General features: G+C 38.3%; 1 protein-coding gene across 3 annotated transcripts; it reads left to right on the top strand.

Annotated features, from left to right (window-relative positions):
• The first annotated feature begins 1,674 nt into the window (after positions 1-1,674).
• LOC104455025 (separase) lies at positions 1,675-18,207 on the top strand. 3 transcript variants are annotated; one of them, XM_039318164.1, is made up of 27 exons: positions 1,675-2,360; positions 2,582-2,759; positions 2,837-2,944; positions 5,057-5,185; positions 5,297-5,799; positions 6,276-6,384; positions 6,508-6,633; positions 8,030-8,317; positions 8,385-8,501; positions 8,717-8,938; positions 9,054-9,164; positions 9,287-9,433; positions 9,554-9,919; positions 10,006-10,095; positions 10,709-10,969; positions 11,088-11,211; positions 11,335-12,159; positions 12,260-12,491; positions 13,021-13,123; positions 14,680-14,871; positions 14,985-15,055; positions 15,201-15,430; positions 15,537-15,780; positions 15,954-16,353; positions 17,032-17,271; positions 17,362-17,449; positions 17,559-18,207. In XM_039318164.1, exons 1-27 carry the CDS (start codon positions 1,696-1,698, stop codon positions 18,071-18,073), a joined length of 6,684 nt encoding a protein of 2,227 aa, XP_039174098.1. In that variant the 5' UTR covers positions 1,675-1,695; the 3' UTR covers positions 18,074-18,207. The 3 variants fall into 3 exon arrangements, with proteins under 3 accessions (XP_039174098.1, XP_039174097.1, XP_039174099.1); XM_039318163.1 differs by having other exon boundaries at positions 14,979-15,055; XM_039318165.1 differs by lacking the exons at positions 17,362-17,449; positions 17,559-18,207 and adding an exon at positions 16,451-16,536 and having other exon boundaries at positions 14,979-15,055; positions 17,032-17,193.
• The last annotated feature ends 204 nt before the right edge of the window (positions 18,208-18,411 follow it).

Here is an 18,411-nt window from a genome sequence, read left to right as displayed (position 1 = left end):
GACGCCATCACTTGTTAATTGATTTGATCAACTTCAATAATAGGTATCACGTTTTAATAGTCTGTCTTGATTTGACTTTTTAATTAAGTTATCTTTGAAGAATGATATAGAGACTCATTTTCATCTTTTTTTTGCAAAAACAAGTACACTGACTAAAATTCAGCATTGCCAAAATCCAAGGATCAACGTGTAAAATTGCATTTAAATGCTTGTACAAGTAAGGATCACAAAAAAACATAGAAATCGAAAGTATGATTTATCAAAAAAAAAATCGCTGGCTCCCTGAGTCGTTGACTGGTCTTGAAGAGAACTAGTTAACTGCTCGTGCTTTCGGTACAATATGAATATTTCTACGTGTTATAATTTTAATTATTTTTTCTTCACTTAATAACTATTTGCGTTGAAACGATATTTTAGCAAAAAAGATGAAAGAAAATACACAATTAAGAATGCACAACTGACCCTTTTGTCCATGGTCTTTCTAGTATTCATATGTACTAATTTTCTTTCTCTTAAATGAGTGGAAATACATTTTTTTTTAGTAATGTTTTCTCTTGCCTGGAAAGAATATTTCTTGTACCAAGGACGCCATTCACTCCAACTACTATATGCTATGTTATTAGTGAAGAATTGACAACATGAGACGTAATAATAACCTGTTTTTTTCTGAATAAAGTCCTCAAGTGTATAAACCATACACATATCAGCATACATTAAGTACACTAGCAATGTGCATTTCATATACCATGCAATACCTACGGGAACGAATACCTTATCCTATACTCAGTTACTTATATTAAATCGATTGATTTCAACAATGCAATTAAACTTGAAGATGAATCGATCATCGAATGTTTTATCAAAATAGCTAACATGGATTTTAAGAAGTACCCACTTTATCAAATTCAACATGGGGATAGATTATGAGATTCTTATGCTGTGTTGAAAATTAGCAATTGTGCAAATGATAAGGACATTAAGCACAAGTGCCAAAATATCCATTTTTCATCACAATTAAAATATTCGACCAAATCCATCGATTTTATGCGAAATTAAGTCGTGCCTTTCGTGGTGTAATGTGGTAGGTAGCATCATGTCAAGACTCGTCAAAATTGTAAAAACAAATAAACCTATGTATCTTAGGTAATTAAAACTAGGAAAATACTAAATTTATATATTTGCAATGTCATCTATGAACTTCTAAAAATTAAATGTGATCCCTTAACTTTGATTGAATGTGCAATATCGTTTAGGAACTTTTAATCATTTCAATATAGTCTCTAAAAACTCTGATCCAATACTTAATGTGGTCTTTTAGACTTTTAGATATCTTTATATAATTCATAAACTACATTAAACATTTATCAATAATTCACGAACCACGTATAAACAAACTAAAAGTATAAAAACGATATTACACATTGCATTATTGGATAAAAAATTCATGGATCATTTGTTCTATAATCCCTATAAAAAAAAAAAATTGCCGTTGCGAGTACGATTGCAGGGGGTACTCGCTCATTAAAAGAGAGGTCTCCAAAACGTCGCCGTTCCGACTTTCAGGCGCATTGCATTTCAAAACCGATTTCGCCCCAAGGCGGCCCCGTTCGCGCCTCAAGAAAAAAGACCCCCACCGTCGTCTCCTTCATTTCAACATCCCCCCTCTCCCTCTCTCTCTCTCTCTCTATCTCTACAATGGCGTCCGACGCAGTCCAATCCGCCCTCCTCTCCAAGCTCGAATCCCTCCTCACCTTCCCCCAACTCCTCCTCCGACGACATCCACTCCCTCTTCTCCCATCACCTCCGCCCCTTCTCCGACCTCGCCGCCCCCGCCGCCGCGAAGCCCAAGAGCAGCAGCAGCAGCAGCAGAGCACGATCCGGTCCCTCGCGAAGCAGCACCTCTCGTTCCTCAACCGCTGCCTCTCCCTCCTCCCGAAGCTCCTCTCCGCCCCCCGCCCCGACCAGTCCCGCCTCCTCGAGACCTACCGGCTTTGCCTCGACTGCCTGGACTCGCTCTCCTCTCAACTGGCCGGCAAGCCCTACTCGGTCCACGTCCAGCGGCTGCGATACCTGCGCTGCTTCGAGTCCTGCGGGCTGTACGCGGACGCGGTGCGCGAGGGGTTTAGGTTGCTGGAGAGCCTGCGCGGGATCGATTTCGGCGGCGGCGGCGGGAGGGGGAAGGCGAGAGGTGGATTGTTGCCGCCGGTGGTGAAGCAGGCGAGTGAGGATGGGGAATTTGCGGTTTTGGTGGTGGAGTTGGTGGTGATGATCGTGAAGTGTGTGGCGACGGGGCAAAGTAAGGACGCCGGGGATTACTCGAAGGTGCTCGGGCTGGTGGATGAGGTCCGACCGTGGTTCGGGTTCGTGCACTGTTTGGTTCTCTGTTTTTTAGAGCAGCATTTTTTCTCCCTGTTTATTGGCTGACGGAGTGCAGCAATTCAGACTCTTATATCATGGTTTTTTGAATTCGTTTAGCATATGACGGGCTTAATTTAGTTATCTCTCTTGTTGCTCTAAGCTGGACGGTTATAGGTGCCTGCTACATTATTGCACTCATGGGTTTCTGATATTGAATTGCCAGGGCCTTGGATGCAAATGCATATGACAAATTGCAGAGAGCGCTTGTTACTTACCTGGGGAAATGTACTGTCTTTATGATTGGGGAGCTAAGCAGTTTTGATGAGGATTTTGTGCGTTCATTCTGTACAGCAACTTTAATTGAGTATGAGAAGTCATCAAGGAAAGATGAAATGTTCAAGGTTAAGTAAATTTAAGTTTTGCCTCCTTTGGCCATGAAGGATGCGTAAGTGTTTCTAATCGGTAGTTGCTTTTGCAGTTTGCTCGCAGGATATGTTCCATATTAATATCATCATCAGAGAAAAGAGCATCGCTCATATTTGATGTGCTAACTTGTTTATTAGAAACCAGTGGCCGTGATGGAAAGGTAAGTCTTTGAGAATAGCATTTGAGTTTGCCTGGAAAAGTATATACATTCTGTAAGGAAACGTCGAAAGGGGACACTAACGGAGTTACATAATGAATATTCATGGGTACTTGTAGCATTTCCTTCACCAAGTCCAGCTAATGTAAACTTTTATGTACATGGTAGTAATTGGGCGTGTGATTGGAGAAATTGAATCCAAAATCTTGGAATTTATTTTCACGAATTCTTTATCAGTATGTTTGCAGGCATATATTTCCTAATTTCCATGCGTCTTAAAATGGTATCATCCACTTTGTTTGAAGTTCACATGTTGCTATATGGGGAGGCACATGCTGGTGTAGAATGGATTTTGGATTTCAAAGCTGTTTGTTAATCAAGACTGAGAGTGGAAAGCATAGCTTGGGGATTATATTTTTTCCTCCCTTTTATGATTTTCATGAATATTTCTTTGTTGAGAGTTTTAGTAACTGTAGAAGTCCATGAAGGATCAAATACGCTTGGACTAGGAGGTAGCAAAGCAAACTCCAACCCTGCGATTGACAATGCAGATTTGTTTTTTTATCCTCTTCTTCTCCTTCTTCTTCTGCTTTTCTTTTGTGTTCCTTATTTTTCTTTTTTTCTTTTTATTTATTTTTTTGGTGGAGGGGGGGTTGTTTGGAGGGCGTTGTAAGCCCCTGGATAAAGTTATAGCTAGACTGCAACTACTTCAAAGTTCAAACATACTAAATATGCTGTCTATGATTAGACAAAGCGAAGCTTGGAATTTTTTTATTTAGATGTATTCCAAAGTGTGATGAAGCAGAATCGTCTCAATTAAAATTGAAACAGATGCAAGCAAATTGATTTTTTTTCCTTTTTGAACAAAGTGAATTTGCTACGTCTTGATGAAACTATTGAAAATGTGATCATGTCTAATAGGATTGACATCCTATAGGGGTTATCAGGACAAATACATCAGTGAGAATGTTCATTTAGTTCGCATTACCTCGTGTTTCGAGAGGTAAGGTAATATTTTAACACTGTCAACTTATGACCAAAGATTATGGCTTCAGCTGAAGGAAAACATTTTAATCACGAATTGTTTGATAATAGTATTCTAATAGCAATGCTTGTGCAGAGCAATGAGAATCAGAGTACAATCTTTTAGTCTGTCTTACACTTTCCATCTTTTTTAATCCATCTACTTGCAATTCCATCTCTGCTTATGTCTCCAATGTTGGCAGAGAGGATGCATTTGTCTAAGCTGGTAGATAGAGAAGTATGTTTGCATCTTTCTTTTTTGTTTTATTTTTATTTTTTTTGGGGGGGGGGGGGGTGCCAAGTAGATGAACTTTTCTAAATATTGTTCTGACTTAACCTTTGTAAGGGCGAGCAAACAATAAGAGTTGAAAGAATGAAGAAAGTTCTGATTCTTCATTTGTAGATAGCCTGATTGTGTGGATGTGTGTTGGATTGGGTGCAATGCCAATGGATAGTTTTCTTTGGCTTTAGCTTTAGTTATTATTTGCAGTTTTTTAACCAGTGATCCCTTGGCTAACAATAAAAAAGGACATCACAAAGAGGGCAAAGAAGGAAATGCGTCAGAAATAACAGCTGAAAGGAAATAAGAAAGCAAAATGCATGAACTAACAAAGGCTAACCAAACTGAAAAGAAGTAAGTGATTAGCGTTATTTAAAACAAAGCTCTTCAACGTTGGATAAGCTAATTTCAAACCTTCCACAATCCTATTGTGCTTTTAAGCCCTAAGTTCCCCTAAATAATGCCAGCTCATAGTTTTAAACCTAACAACAGAAGCTGCAGATTGTATATCAGGAGTGCAATAAAATTCCCTACCTCCCTCTAGTGTGTTTCTTGTTCCACAATCATATGCTTTTTCTTGATGTAAATATTGATTTGTGAAGTGAGAGCCAATTATGTCTTTTCATTACTTAAGATTGTTTGATCATGTCCCCTTTTACGTGACAAAAGTGTATAAATGTTGAAGTGCTGCAGTATACTTACATGAGTGTTAAGTGTAGCCTATCATCTCATATAGCATTGCAATTTTGTAATATTCTTTTACTGAGCTCTACTTATTGATTGGGTTGTTAACCAAGATACTCTTTTGGCAGATTGAGAAAGGTGACACTGGAGCAGATATCATGGCACTTTTTTCTTATTGTGCTGATAGATGTCGAGATGTGACTGCCAGTTTCTGTTGTAAATTTTCTGTATATATAAATGACATAGCTACTGAAAAGGTATCTACTTGACATAGCTTTTCTCGTCCAGCAGTGCCTTTGCTTCATTGTATTCACCATTGCTTTCGGAAGTTTCCTGCCTTGCTAATGGATATTCATTTTAAATGGCAGGTTTCAATGCCTATTAGTTTGATTTTGAAGCTTTATTCTCTTGGTTTGTATATACTTGATGGCAAGGTTAAACCAAAAGACGGTGGTTCGAGAACTTCCAAAGTTGAGGAAGATGGCTCTACAATGTCAATACTCTTAGGCAATGGGCACAGACTCAACTCTTTACCATCTACATTCAGTTTATTGAGAAGTTACTTCCACATCGAGTCCAAAAGAAATTATTCATCATCCAATGATCTATCCGAGGATTCTTTTAGCCTTACATGTTCAAGGATAGATCTTGACTCTGGCACTTCTATATCCTTTGAGGAGAGAGGCGATGAGACTTATTTTGTGTCTTACTTAAGTGCATTGAAATTTTTGTGTCAGCTGCTTGCTGAATTGATAAACTCAGAAAGGAAACACATAATTGCTGGAAGTGATGTCAATTCTGCTTCTCCCCAGTTCTGTGCCATGCAGGATGCTTGCAATCATTTCTTGGATGTTTTTGTTTTCTTTAAAAGGTATGTAAATCTTGATTATATCATTGGAAACATGGGTGTGGAATTCCTTGGTGATTATTCTAGCCTTAGCTTCTTGGTTTCTTCAAAGCTAATGGTGTCACAAAATGGTAGATTGTTAAGTTTCTAAAGCATCAGTAGTACCATATACGAGTTCTGGCTATGAAGATAGCATTTACAGCACAAGTTGAACTTTTCTCTGCAGAACTTATGGAGTCATGGATCCATTTTTATCTTCTCTGGTTTTTTTCTTTCATTGTGTCATGACGGGTTACTTGTTGACAAGAACTCGTCCATTAAAGCCAGTTGTTTGATGCACCTTTTGCTTTTATGCTTTAGTGGATTTGTAGTAGTAGGTCAGATCACTTTGGAAGATGATTTATGATCTTCATCTTTGTTTTGTTAGTATTGTCTTTCAAGTCTAGTACATCATACTTTCATAAAAGGGGGCCTTTGACAGTTGAGGGTTTTTTGTGCAGTAGCAAATATGGGAAGGACAAGGATGGATATGAAGAATACAGTAAAGCAGTACCGGCAATATTGGTGGCTGCTTTCACTCTCTCTTTTGTGACGAAGCTCAACTTGCAGGTTATGCCTTTCCCATGTAATGCTGCCATTCCATTTTCTTTGTGACTCATGATGCTTCTTGGTCCAACATATTGGCATTATACATGTGGCAATGGGATTGACACGTTTTCTTTTTCTTATCAGGAGAATATGCACTTGATAGATTATGTCATTGCAAGCGAATGGGTTCAACCTCAGTGGCTGAAATTTTTGTTTGCCTCGCTTTATAACCTCAGCATCCTCTTTTACAGGAATAAGCAAGTAGAAGAGGTCAGTGGAAAAATGTCTTTGAAAAATTGATAGCTGAATATGACAATTTACTTGCTTTGCCCATAACATGTTGAAATGTGATTGAGCGTCAAACATGTAATTTCTCTATGACGCTGAGATTGGCTTTGCTTATCATGATGATTTTATCCCATGACTTCATAATTACTCATTCTCTTTCCAAAAGAGTAATGTATGCGATTCTGACTTGTCTGGAAATTTTTGTTTTCTTTTTAATCTCGAGTTGAGGAATGTTTATATTAGGAACCATCTTAAAGGCAATAAGTGCCCTTAAAGTTGCTTATAAGTAGAAATATATTATGTGAGAGGAGCCAAGATGTCTGTGTTTAACTACAAAGACATCAATTTTTGAGGCAGACATATTAACAGAGCATCCTATTTTTTAATCAACGCTTGAATCTTGTTGAGCATAATGCACTGATTAGCTGCAAAGAGCTAATTGTGAATGAAACTAAGGGCAATGTTGTTATGATGAGTAACAAGCTAACAAGTTGATCAGCTATGCCTATGTTCTTTTGTTTAATGATCACTTCTGTAAACTTCGTATGGCTTTTTTATAAGCAGCAAAAAAGACATGGAGAGAAACTCCAGTTTATTTGTCATTTAACATCTCTGTCTTGATGCTAGTGTGTCTGCTAAATTTGTTTGAATTGCATTGATATTGTGATTGTAGTATAGTCAAATTGTAAATCTAAATGATTGACATGCTGATTTGTCTACTGAGTCTCTTTGGTGTCCTTGTGTGAGTTATATTTGTAACAAGTTGGGAACATGTAGCAAATACACTCCTACTTGAGGGTGAGTGCTGAGGAGCTCAGTATAGGTGTTTCTAGTGGCATAAATTGTAAATAGTCTGTGCATATTATAAATAGAAAAGGGTCCCAAACATTCTGTTTAGATTTCTCATTTGTTCTTCTACTTTCAAAGGAACACTGTGACAAAGGACGGTGATCGTGATCCTACATTGAATCGAATATGAAAGGCTATTGTTTTTACAGCTTTTTCCTATTGCATGCATGTGGAATGTCGCTAATAATTTTTTAAGATATAGGTCAATTTTAAGATAAATTTTCTGTTTAACCCTTATGAGTGTGCGGAAAAGTTTAAAAGTACACTGTAACTGCATTGCTTGTCATGACAGTTGATGGTTTGACACGTTGATAGCAGTGCCATATTCACAATAGATCTGCTAATTTTTGGTGCCTCGGCACAATCTTATGAGTCTAAGTTTGATCTGATTTAATTGACTGATAGATAACAAATCACCTTGAAATAAAGTGAGATTGAGCTTGGGCCCTAGGGGTGTTACTTACTAGAGAAGAGGTTTTCTTTTTTTCTAGGAAGAGCTTTATTTATGGATTTTTTCTCTGTCTCGCAGGCTTCTAAGGCATTGAAACTGTCATGTAGAGCTTCATGGACGTACATTATGCATAATTGTCAGTTGCTTGGGCAGAATCCCAGTGAGCCCGTTGGTTTGACTAGAGATGCCATTAACGATATTAATGAGGCGTGTGCTAGAAGTGCTTTTTATTTGGATGTTCTCCACCAATGTGGCAGCGACAAGGTTAATAGAGAATGTATAGGCGCCCTAAAAAATTGGTCAATGGCTATGGACTTGGTTTGTGGATTGCCAGGTCCTCTGCCTTTGGTGAAGCAGTGGGTTAAGGTGAAGTGCTGAGAACTTTTTGCTATTTCCTATGTTGTTTTTATTCTGATTTTTGGTTGTCTTTCAGATTCAATATAAACAACACAGAAATGCAGATGCTGGGGATAGTTTGCCAATTTTATACCAATTGCTCTCATCCTGCATGGAAATTCCAAAAGCAACTCTTGCCATAATATCAGAGCAGGTTTGACCTTATATTGATACTTTTTGGGAAGGAAAACCTAGTTTCTCTACCCCGTGCATGAGTATGTGTATGTTTCATGTGTTATGAAAATAGCCTTGTGCTTTATAATGAATTGTGTATGGTCATGGCTAGGTGGTTGAGTGGCGTCGGTGTGTATGCACGCACACACATATTATGGATTACTAATATTACTCGTTTCCATTTATGGTGGTTAGGAGCTCCTTGCGTATGATGAAATAAATTCCTCAAATCCAGAGCTATGCAGTAGAATGCAATTGAAAATCATAGATGAGCTTTTGCAAGAAATTTACTTTGCAAAAGCTAGCAGTTTCCAGAAGGCAAGACTCTTAATAAAAAAAGGGAGGATTCTAAAATGCCGTGGAAGTGATGGGTTAAAAAGCTGCATACAGTGTTTGTCTGAAGCAATATCCACCATAGTAAGTATGCTCACTTTACTTCCTGGTTCATACTAGAAGATGCATCTGGGTTGAATGGATTTGTGTCTTTTTCTTTCTAAGATGAATTGACGATCTAACATTTGACTCGGCGCAGGATTGTCTCATTAAATCATCGTCATGCTCTGCTGTCTCAGAACGTTATTTATTAGCCTCAGCATATTCTCTGCGTGCTCTCTGTACTCAGGAGGCGGAACCAAAATCAAAGGTGCAGATGCATGGAAGGCTAGTCCCTTGTTTTGAGCACTTCATTTCTAGCTGTGCACGCCCCAATCATACTCTCTTTAACAATCTTTTTGTTTATTTTCTGTTGGGTTGCTTATAAAGCAGGGAATACTTGAGGATATTAATGCAGCAATGAACCTCTGGCTAAGTATCAAGAATTCGGATGGTTGCTCTTTGGATGAAGATGACAGCGTGTTAGCAGAAATATCACTGCCATTATTATATAATATTGTCGATATTTTGTCATTGAAGGTATTTGAAGTAATACATGTTCAGAGAGGAACTACTGTGAATGATTTTCATTATCGTTTGCTTCTTCTTCTTCTTCCTTTTTTTTTTACTTTGAAGTGGCGTTTCTTTATGCATTTCCAGGGTTGCTCTTCATTCAGCCATAAACTATTTAAGCTGATGATTGGATATTTTAAGTCGAAGAATTTAGAGCCACAAAAGTACTTGACCCTCTTATGGGAGTCCAGAAGGATGAGTCATGCCCTTTGCTTCTCACCCATTAGTGAGGCATTCATAACAGTTCTTTCAGAACAATGTGGTGAAATCTTCAAGTCTATGGATCATTGGATGTGTTGTCTTAAGGAATCACAACCGTTGTTAGTAGGGTTTCAGAATATTCTCTCATCATTACAACCGCTCTATTGCAAGGAATCTTGCTGTGAAATTACCCCGGAACCATATATTGGAGGTGATCTAGTTAAGGAGGCAGCCATTGGACTTCTTTCAAGTGTAAGGTCCTCACAAGCAGTTGAATGGAGCTTTATTTCCATATGGTTTCATCATTTGAAATTTTTTTATTTGGACTTCCCTTGTAGGTCCCTCTATCAACCCGTGCTGTCTACTTAGCTGGATTTCTTTATTATGATCTATCTGAAAGAATGATCTTGAGTGGTCGCTTACACGAGGTAATGGTTAAGTAGGTTCGACCATGTGTGTGTGTGTGTGTGTGTACATATATATATATGTTAAGGAATATGCTATAAACCACTGTTGACCCATTTCTTAACAGTCTAAGCTTTTAGGAAAATAGGTTTGCCTATTATGGTATTGGAGCACAGGGCAGGGGTTCAAATCCTGGCAGACCCTTGCAATTTTCTCTTGCCTTTTATCCCGTTATCCTTCCTGTTTTCTGATCCCTGGTTATTTTGTTAACTTGATTATGTCCATGTCCTGTCTGGCACAAGTGAGGGACCTACTCACATGCAAGGGCGGGGGTTGAGAAAAATGTTATAAACATTGTTAAATGTTTTATGACAGTTTAAGCTACTGGAAAGTAAAAGGGTTTGGGTGATAATATATATTGGCTTTTATTATTGAATTTGGTCCTTAATAGCAATGGTTTGTTTGTTGTGGGTTTTATAGTTGCTAAGTCTCTTCAAAGCAATTACTATGTTCATTGTTTGCTATGACACCGAATTGTTGACTGTGGCAAGCAAGTTTTATTAGCTTTTCATCATTCATCTAGCATTGCCAGTATTGGATTATCCTTCTAATGTAGAACCTATGGTTTATCTGTAGGGCCTTTTATTTGCTAAAGAGTCGCATGAATTACGCACTAGAATCTTTCAAGAAAAATTCACTTACTCTGTCGAGCAGACTCAAAAGCATGGTGAATCTGGAGAGTTTGCTCAGAAGCACAGTTATTCTTTGAGGAGTCTTCATGTCTCAAAAACTGAGGCTGCTGAAGTATGGTCATTTGATTCAAACTCATTCAATGTGGAAAGCTGTTATCTCAGTCCCTGGAATATAATGCAAGGTTACCTAGAAAGCACCTTACAGGTTACACTCCTTCCAGTGTGTGTTGTGAAAACTGATATGCATTACATCTAGTTCATCTCCAATTTTTTTTATTTTTTATTTTTTACTTTTAGAGTGATTAGATGATCTCATCATGTAGGTGGGTACTATCCTTGAACTTATTGGAAATGGAACTGAAGCGGAAACCTTTTTGCTTTGGGGGAAAAATATCTCTCAGTTGCAATACTTGCCGCAGTTTGATGTTGCCTTTTCCTCTGTCTTAGGTACGTTATCAGAGATTATCATAACAGCCTACGTTACCTTGAGTATATGATATATTTTTCTCTGCTTTGGCTTGAAGGAAGATGGTAGCATCCAATATAACATTTAGTTATGTGTTTATTCAGGAAAGATTTATTGTCAAAAACGATGCTGGGATATGGCCAGTAAAGAACTTGAAACTGCAAGACGATTTTTGATGGACTGTGGGGCAATATTTTCTTGCTCCAAATGTAGATTGTTGCTTGAAGCTACTGTAGGTTTACAACTTGGAGATTTGGTTAGAGCTCAGTCTGATGACAGCAGCTCTGTTTCAGCAGATAAACTAACTCATGCAGAAGAGCTCTATCAGTTGGCACTAGACAGACTTGCTCTTCTTGGATTGAGAATTCCTGTCAGTTCTCTACGGCAAGGAAATAGTGATAGCCTAATGGTCCAAAGACCTAGTGATAAGAGTGATGATAGTAGGAAAACTAATGCTTCGCTCCTCTCTTCATCTAATCAGCAGAATGGTAGATGTGTTCCCACGAAGGAAAGACTTACTGGTAAGGTGGAGAATAAGAAGGGTAGAAAGGCAAAGACTCTGCCTAAATCAATAGTAAAGGAATTGCCTATGACTAATGATGGCAATAAAAGGTTAACTCGTTCGAGAAACAGATGTTTGAGTCAGGGTACGAGCCTACCAAGTGATGTACAAGTACACCCGACAAATATTTCAGAAGGAAAGCATATATCTGGTTGCAATGACAATTCAGATAAGACAGAGGGGCTTTTGCATTGTGAAAGCTTAGCACACGATTCTGGCACTAAGGCTTTGTGCATTTGCAGCAAATGGAAGTGTTGGAATTGCCTGAATGTTGAGAATATTAAATCTGCATCCATAAACAGTATTATACATATGAGATTGGAGTTTTTCTCTAGGCGGCTTTCATCATGGCTATTCATTGGAATTGGTAAGTGTCATTAAATCTTATATTACTGTTGAATGTCTGCTTTAAAAGTACATTTAGCATTTTTTCTTTCTTAAATAAATGTTTCTGAGTTGCATTTCAGGAAAATGCCGAGGAACACTTGGTCAAATTCATAAAACACATGAGATACTGTTGCAGAGCATATCTAATGTAGTTAGTGGAGACTTGTCAAGTCATTGCAGTGTTCCGGTTCCCCTACTGCTTGATTTAGTTGGGAAGGAGACTGAAAGAGATGGTCTTCGAATTGAACGTGCTGCTGTGCTTTACAACATTAGTTGGTTTTCTTTGAAGAGTTATCATACACAGAATACAAGGTAAGCTTCTGGAGATTGTGTTTATGTTCCGTGTCTCCAAATCTTTTGTTTGTCTTGTGTTCTTGTTTTGGAGTCATTTACTCAAGCTTCTCATTACAATTACTTTGTGGTTTTGTTCCTTCTTTGGGGAAATTCTAGTGATTTATGGTCTAAGGTTATTACTCTCTTGTGTACCTTGTCTATATATACATCTGCTTCTTTTCTTGGCCCTCGACAATCCACATTTTATGGTCGAATGGCACTGTATCTGTAATCTTAACCCCTGATATTCCAAAAATACAAGCTGAAACAGCATTTTATTGAACTCTTGAAGGGATGTATATTACCAATTGAAGTTTGCTTTTGATGAGAAAACAGTATTGAACTTCAGATTTCCTAAAACTCTCTTATACATATTATACCTGACAAACACGGACATGGCATACTTGTCTACTTATGATGTGAATTTGCTGATCCACTTTGATAGAATGCTTTTGGGGAACAGATGCCCAACAATTGTCTTTTCTTTATCGGCTTATTGTTTGACCAGGGTAATCTGCTGTGAATTGTCTCACGTTCAACTTCCTCAAATAGCATCTTGGTTGAAGCTAGCCTTTGTACTCTGCCATGAGGTTCCAACACTGATGCAAAAGGTAATATCTGCTTTTGGTGGTCCTTTTTTCTTTTTTTCTTTTACTGCTTTGCGGTCACAGCTGCTGAACTAGGACAGTGCTCCTGCTCAACCAATGCTTCTTGCCCTCTTGCTCTCCCTCTACCTCACCCATTTTGTTTTTATTTCCTTTTAACATTATTAGCTTTCAATAGTGCAAAGGTGTACTTATGGAGTAAGTATTATATGTAACACTTGCACTATGTTGCTTCTAACTTTTTGTCACTCATCCATTGAATTCCCAATTTGTTGTGTTTACGAACATGCATTAAAAATGATGAAACTTGATTGGATAGATAACACCATGTATGCATGCTATGTGGTATGGGCATTAGATGATAGTCTCCACATTGATATACATTTTCATTGAGCATTATTATTTATTTATTTGTCATTTTGGATTGTAGCATGCATTTTGGCCTGTTTAGGAGAAATTTCGCTTTTATAGACAAGCATATTTGAATTGCTCTTTGGTAGTGCATATCAAATGTCCATGAAACATATACAATTCTACAAAAATTACTTGGAAATGGAGATATTTGTTTGATGATGTATATTTTTCAGAAACGAACATTACTTTGTTATAATGTATAATTGTCATAAACTTGTTGAGACTCCATGTGTGAAAGTGCTACTGCTTATTTTAACTTTCAAGTAGTGCCTATCTTCACTTATTGAAACTACTAGTATTGCACCCAGTGCCTCAGTGAATCATTCTCATCGGGTTACTGCTATTAATGATGGGAGAGATTCTGAACCTGCAAACGAGCTTTTGTTGCGTTCCTTCCAATGCGTCACTTGAAACAAAGTGGTACGGCACTCCAAGACTTCTTAGAAATTGAGCCTCCTCCATAAGTGCTCCACAGCAAAATACTCAAGAACATGACTTGACTTAACCCATGCTACTGTAGACGAGTTTAGGATATGAATCAGAAGCTTAAGAGCAAAGTCATAATGGAGAAAGAGATGTCAGTAGATTCCCCTGAATGCTTACACATGCAACACCAATCCATGTTAATGAGATTCTGTTTCCTGAGATTCTCAATAGTGAGAATATTATTCCAAGCTACTGTCCAACAAAAGAAAGAGATGCTGTGAGGTATATGGGGCAGTCAGATTGCATTAGAGGGGAATGAATGATCGGCTGGAGAAATTCCCCAAGTTAGAATAACAGGGGCGCCCTGCCATCTTGTCATCCCCAATGCCAAGAATGGTGAGCAAATAAAGAAGAGGCAAAAGGAGTGAATGAGGATGTTCCTTATAAGTTGTACTAGTTTATTTGGCTTTGGACATCTTGTTCTGACTTTGAATAGTCTTTTGATGTTTTCCTTTGCTTTTGCTTTTCTTTCTTTCTTTCTTTCTTTCTTTACTTGTACATTTCAGTTGTAGTTAAAAGAGAAAAGTGTATTAATGTATGTTAGTTTCATCTAAAACAAGCATACGTTTAGACCCTTCCAACTTTTTAACTGTTGGTGTTTTTATATTTCGACCTTCATATGATTAAGTTGTATTGATCATTGGCTTGTCAACTGAAAACAGGTTTCTAAGTTGCTTGCTCTTACATACATACTCTCTGCTACCACAAGTGAGACTTATTCATCTTCTGATGCGCTTTCGGAAAACCATTGGGCTTCATTTTTTCATCAAGCTTCTCTAGGTGCTCATGTAAACCACCTGTTCACCTATAACACATTTCAGAAGTGTAAAGCTCGTACCATGTCGGATGCCGAGGTATCCCATGTTCACTTATTATTTCAAAGTAGGAGACGGATACGAAGTACAGTTCTCATTTATTTCTTCTCTAGGTTAATCTGATAGCTAACATGAACATATTCTAGGGCCAGGGACTGATTGCTGCTGGCACAACTTCTATCATGGAAGAAATCGGGAAGAAAGATCTACACAAATATCTCAGGTCTCTTTTCCAAGAAGCATAGCCAATTATGTCACTAACTGATATACATAAGAAGATTGATTTTGCCAAATAAGAATATTTAGATATGATCTCCCTTATGTTCTGCATCAGATTCACTGAACATGGTTTTGTTTTCTTGGTGTAGGCTTGCTCCAGAATCTATTCAAAATCTTGAAGATCTTGTTAGAAGATTCTTTGGGGGTCTTCCTTGTGCCACAGTGCTCTGTATAAGTGTCGTTGATGGTTCTGATGCTAAGTTGTTGCAAGAGCTATTGCTATATCCTTCTCATATCCATGCATGGATGATTTTATCTCACTTGAACCATGGTTCGCAGCCTATTGTTGTACTTATGCCCTTGGATCCAATATTGGAAGGTACTTCCTGTTTGCTCCATAAATATTAGTTGTCAGAATCTTCCAGTATTAATGATGCAATCTAGCAAGGGATTTAATTTGACTTAATCTTTCCAAAACTTCTCAGATGATTTTGATGAAGTTTCAAACTCAGAAGATGAATCTTCTTCTGGCAACAAGTCGCTGGATAAACATTGGCATTGTCCCTGGGGTTCCAGTGTGGTCGACAATGTAGTTCCCGCATTTAAGGAGATACTGGAGGAAAATTACTTGTCATGTTCTCTCCATGCTTTGGAAGATACAAAAGAAAATAGGCTGTTATGGTGGAGTAAGAGAAAAAATCTTGATCTCCGCCTGGGTAAATTGCTGGGGTGAGTTCTTCCAAGCATGCTGCAACAGTAGACAGGAATGGTCATGAAAGTTATGATGATACTACTCATTTTTTTACGTTCTTTATTTTTGCAGCGTTGCTGTTGCGGCATTCTGTCCATAAGCTTGTTTTTAGACTGATGCTATTCGCTTATGTTTTGTCATCACAAACTAGGAAATTAGAAGAATCATGGTTTGGATCTTGGAGATGTCTGCTTCTTGGAGGATCGTTGAATTGCACACGAATGGAGACTGTGCTAAAGAAACTGATTGATAACCTGAAGCATAAGTGCAAAATCAACATTGATGCAGGTTTACTTGAGGTTATAATTGGAGGGCATAAATTGGGCAGTAAAAGGGAAGCTTTAATACCACTGTTACAGTCAAACAGAACTTGCTATGTTGGCAGCATAAATCAATCTGTCAAAGAAAGGGACAGTATTTCATCAAGTAAAGGGCCCAGTGAATTGTCGGAGCAGGCCTTTCAATTGATTAATGAATCAATAAAGGAGCTTGAAGAGGACGATCATATGTATAGAGAGCCAATTATTTTAGTGTTGGATTGCGAGGTGCAGGTTTGTCTGCCACTCCCCTAACTCTTTATCTATTATTAGATTTAATTCTCTAACTTTTCCTGGCTAAAGGGTGACGTACATGATTGAAATTTTGCAGCATCTCATTTTAAAACCAGTGGCTGGATTTTTGGTACTTATTTCCTTTGGTGGCAGAGTTTGTGGGCTAATGGCAATATTTAAAATGTATATTCCTATATATATATATATATATTTTTTTGGTTATATTTTCTTTTTATGCTATCGAAAGGCAAAAATTTAGGAGTTTCTAGTGTCCCGTGGTTCTCAATTCTCCTTTATAAGCACATGTAATGCTATCAACATAAAATTGAGGTTTGGCCTTATGTTAGTATTTCCCCCGTTCCTTCAGGAAAGTTTGACTTAGTTGTGCCATACCACAGCAAGGTACCATCTATTATCTGCACTGTCATGTTCCACTAGAAAATGGTAGGAAATTCTGTCGTAGGTCACATGGCGTATTTAGATCTTTCATAAGATTTGACAGGAAATCGAGCGAATTGACATGAAAGAATTCATTGAGCTAACCCCTCCTAGTGGGGTAATGCTTATTTTGTTATTGTAATTTTCTTGATTGGGATTGTTTTACAAGTTTTGGGAATGTTAGTTTTTCCTTTATGTCTTTAGCAATTTTCATTTGATTCCACATACAATTTTCTGCAGATGCTACCGTGGGAGAACTTACCGGCTCTAAGAAACCAAGAGGTTTATCGTATGCCTTCCGTAGGCAGCATTTTTCAGACACTGGATAGAAGCTCTCAGCGCGAGGAGCAAGTGGGACCTCCTATTGCCTCTTTTCCGTTTATAGATCCGTTGGATGCATATTATCTGTTGAATCCCAGTGGCGATCTCAGCAGCACGCAAGTTGAATTTGAGAACTGGTTTAGAGATCAAAAGCTGAAGGTACTTTTTGTAGTCTGTTGATGTCTGTTGACGCTAGTGAATATGACGGTCATGATGTTAAACTGTAATCTGACGTGATTTACCATACAGGGTAATGCCGGTTTTGCACCCGTGCCGAAAGAATTGGCCCTTGCCTTGACGAGCCATGACCTCTTTATATATTTTGGCCATGGGAGTGGTAAATTTCTTCATTTTACCCTGAAATTCGACCCACTCCTGGAATTGATATAATGGTACTACATATTCCACATGACACTGAAATGTTATATTGGGATTTTCTGACACAGGATCGCAATATATTCCACGTCACGATATTCAGAAGCTGGACACTTGTGCCGCTACTCTTCTGATGGGATGTAGTAGCGGTTCTCTGCTTCTTAACGGGGCTTATGTTCCGGAAGGTACATCACTGTCCTACCTCTTAGCCGGTTCCCCTGTCATCGTCGCCAATTTATGGGAAGTGACCGATAAGGATATCGACCGGTTCGGGAAGGCCATGCTGGATGCGTGGTTGAAGGCAAGGTCGAATTCCACCGGATGCGCTCTGTGCTATTCCTTAGCAAATGAGTTCAAGGCAATTGATATAAAGAACAATGGAGATAATCCCCGAAAGAAACTATCCAAAAAGAAATTGCCAGAACTTTCCAATACTAGGAAATGCTCAGATACTTGTCGCCATAAACCGATGATTGGATCATTCATGGGTCAGGCTCGTGAAGCTTGCACTCTGCCATTCTTAATCGGGGCATCGCCGGTTTGTTATGGTGTTCCCACAGGAATAAAGAAAAAAATGGATGTGTAGCATTGCAGTTAATTCTTACAATGTCCTTTGAGTTTTCATTTTTCCTGAGGAAAACTCTAGGCCTAGATCCTTCGCAGCTATACCATACATGTACTCTGTATCTAGTAAGAATGAAGGTAAAGTCCCCCTTAAAATTTGCCCATCCTTCGCAGCTATACCATACATGTACTTTGTATGTAGTAAGAATAAAGGTAAAGTTCCCCTTACGATTTGTCGAAATCCATGAAGTTGATATGATAGTTTCCAGTCCGACTTGGAATTTCCATACTCGATCTCCCATCGACTTATCGAATCTCTTCTTGCCTGTAATGGAGGCTCCAGTTTAAGTCATTTTGACA

This window comes from Eucalyptus grandis, chromosome 7 (assembly GCF_016545825.1).
Source record: "Eucalyptus grandis isolate ANBG69807.140 chromosome 7, ASM1654582v1, whole genome shotgun sequence".
Lineage (NCBI taxonomy): Eukaryota > Viridiplantae > Streptophyta > Magnoliopsida > Myrtales > Myrtaceae > Eucalyptus > Eucalyptus grandis.
This window is presented reverse-complemented; position numbering and strand designations above follow the sequence as displayed.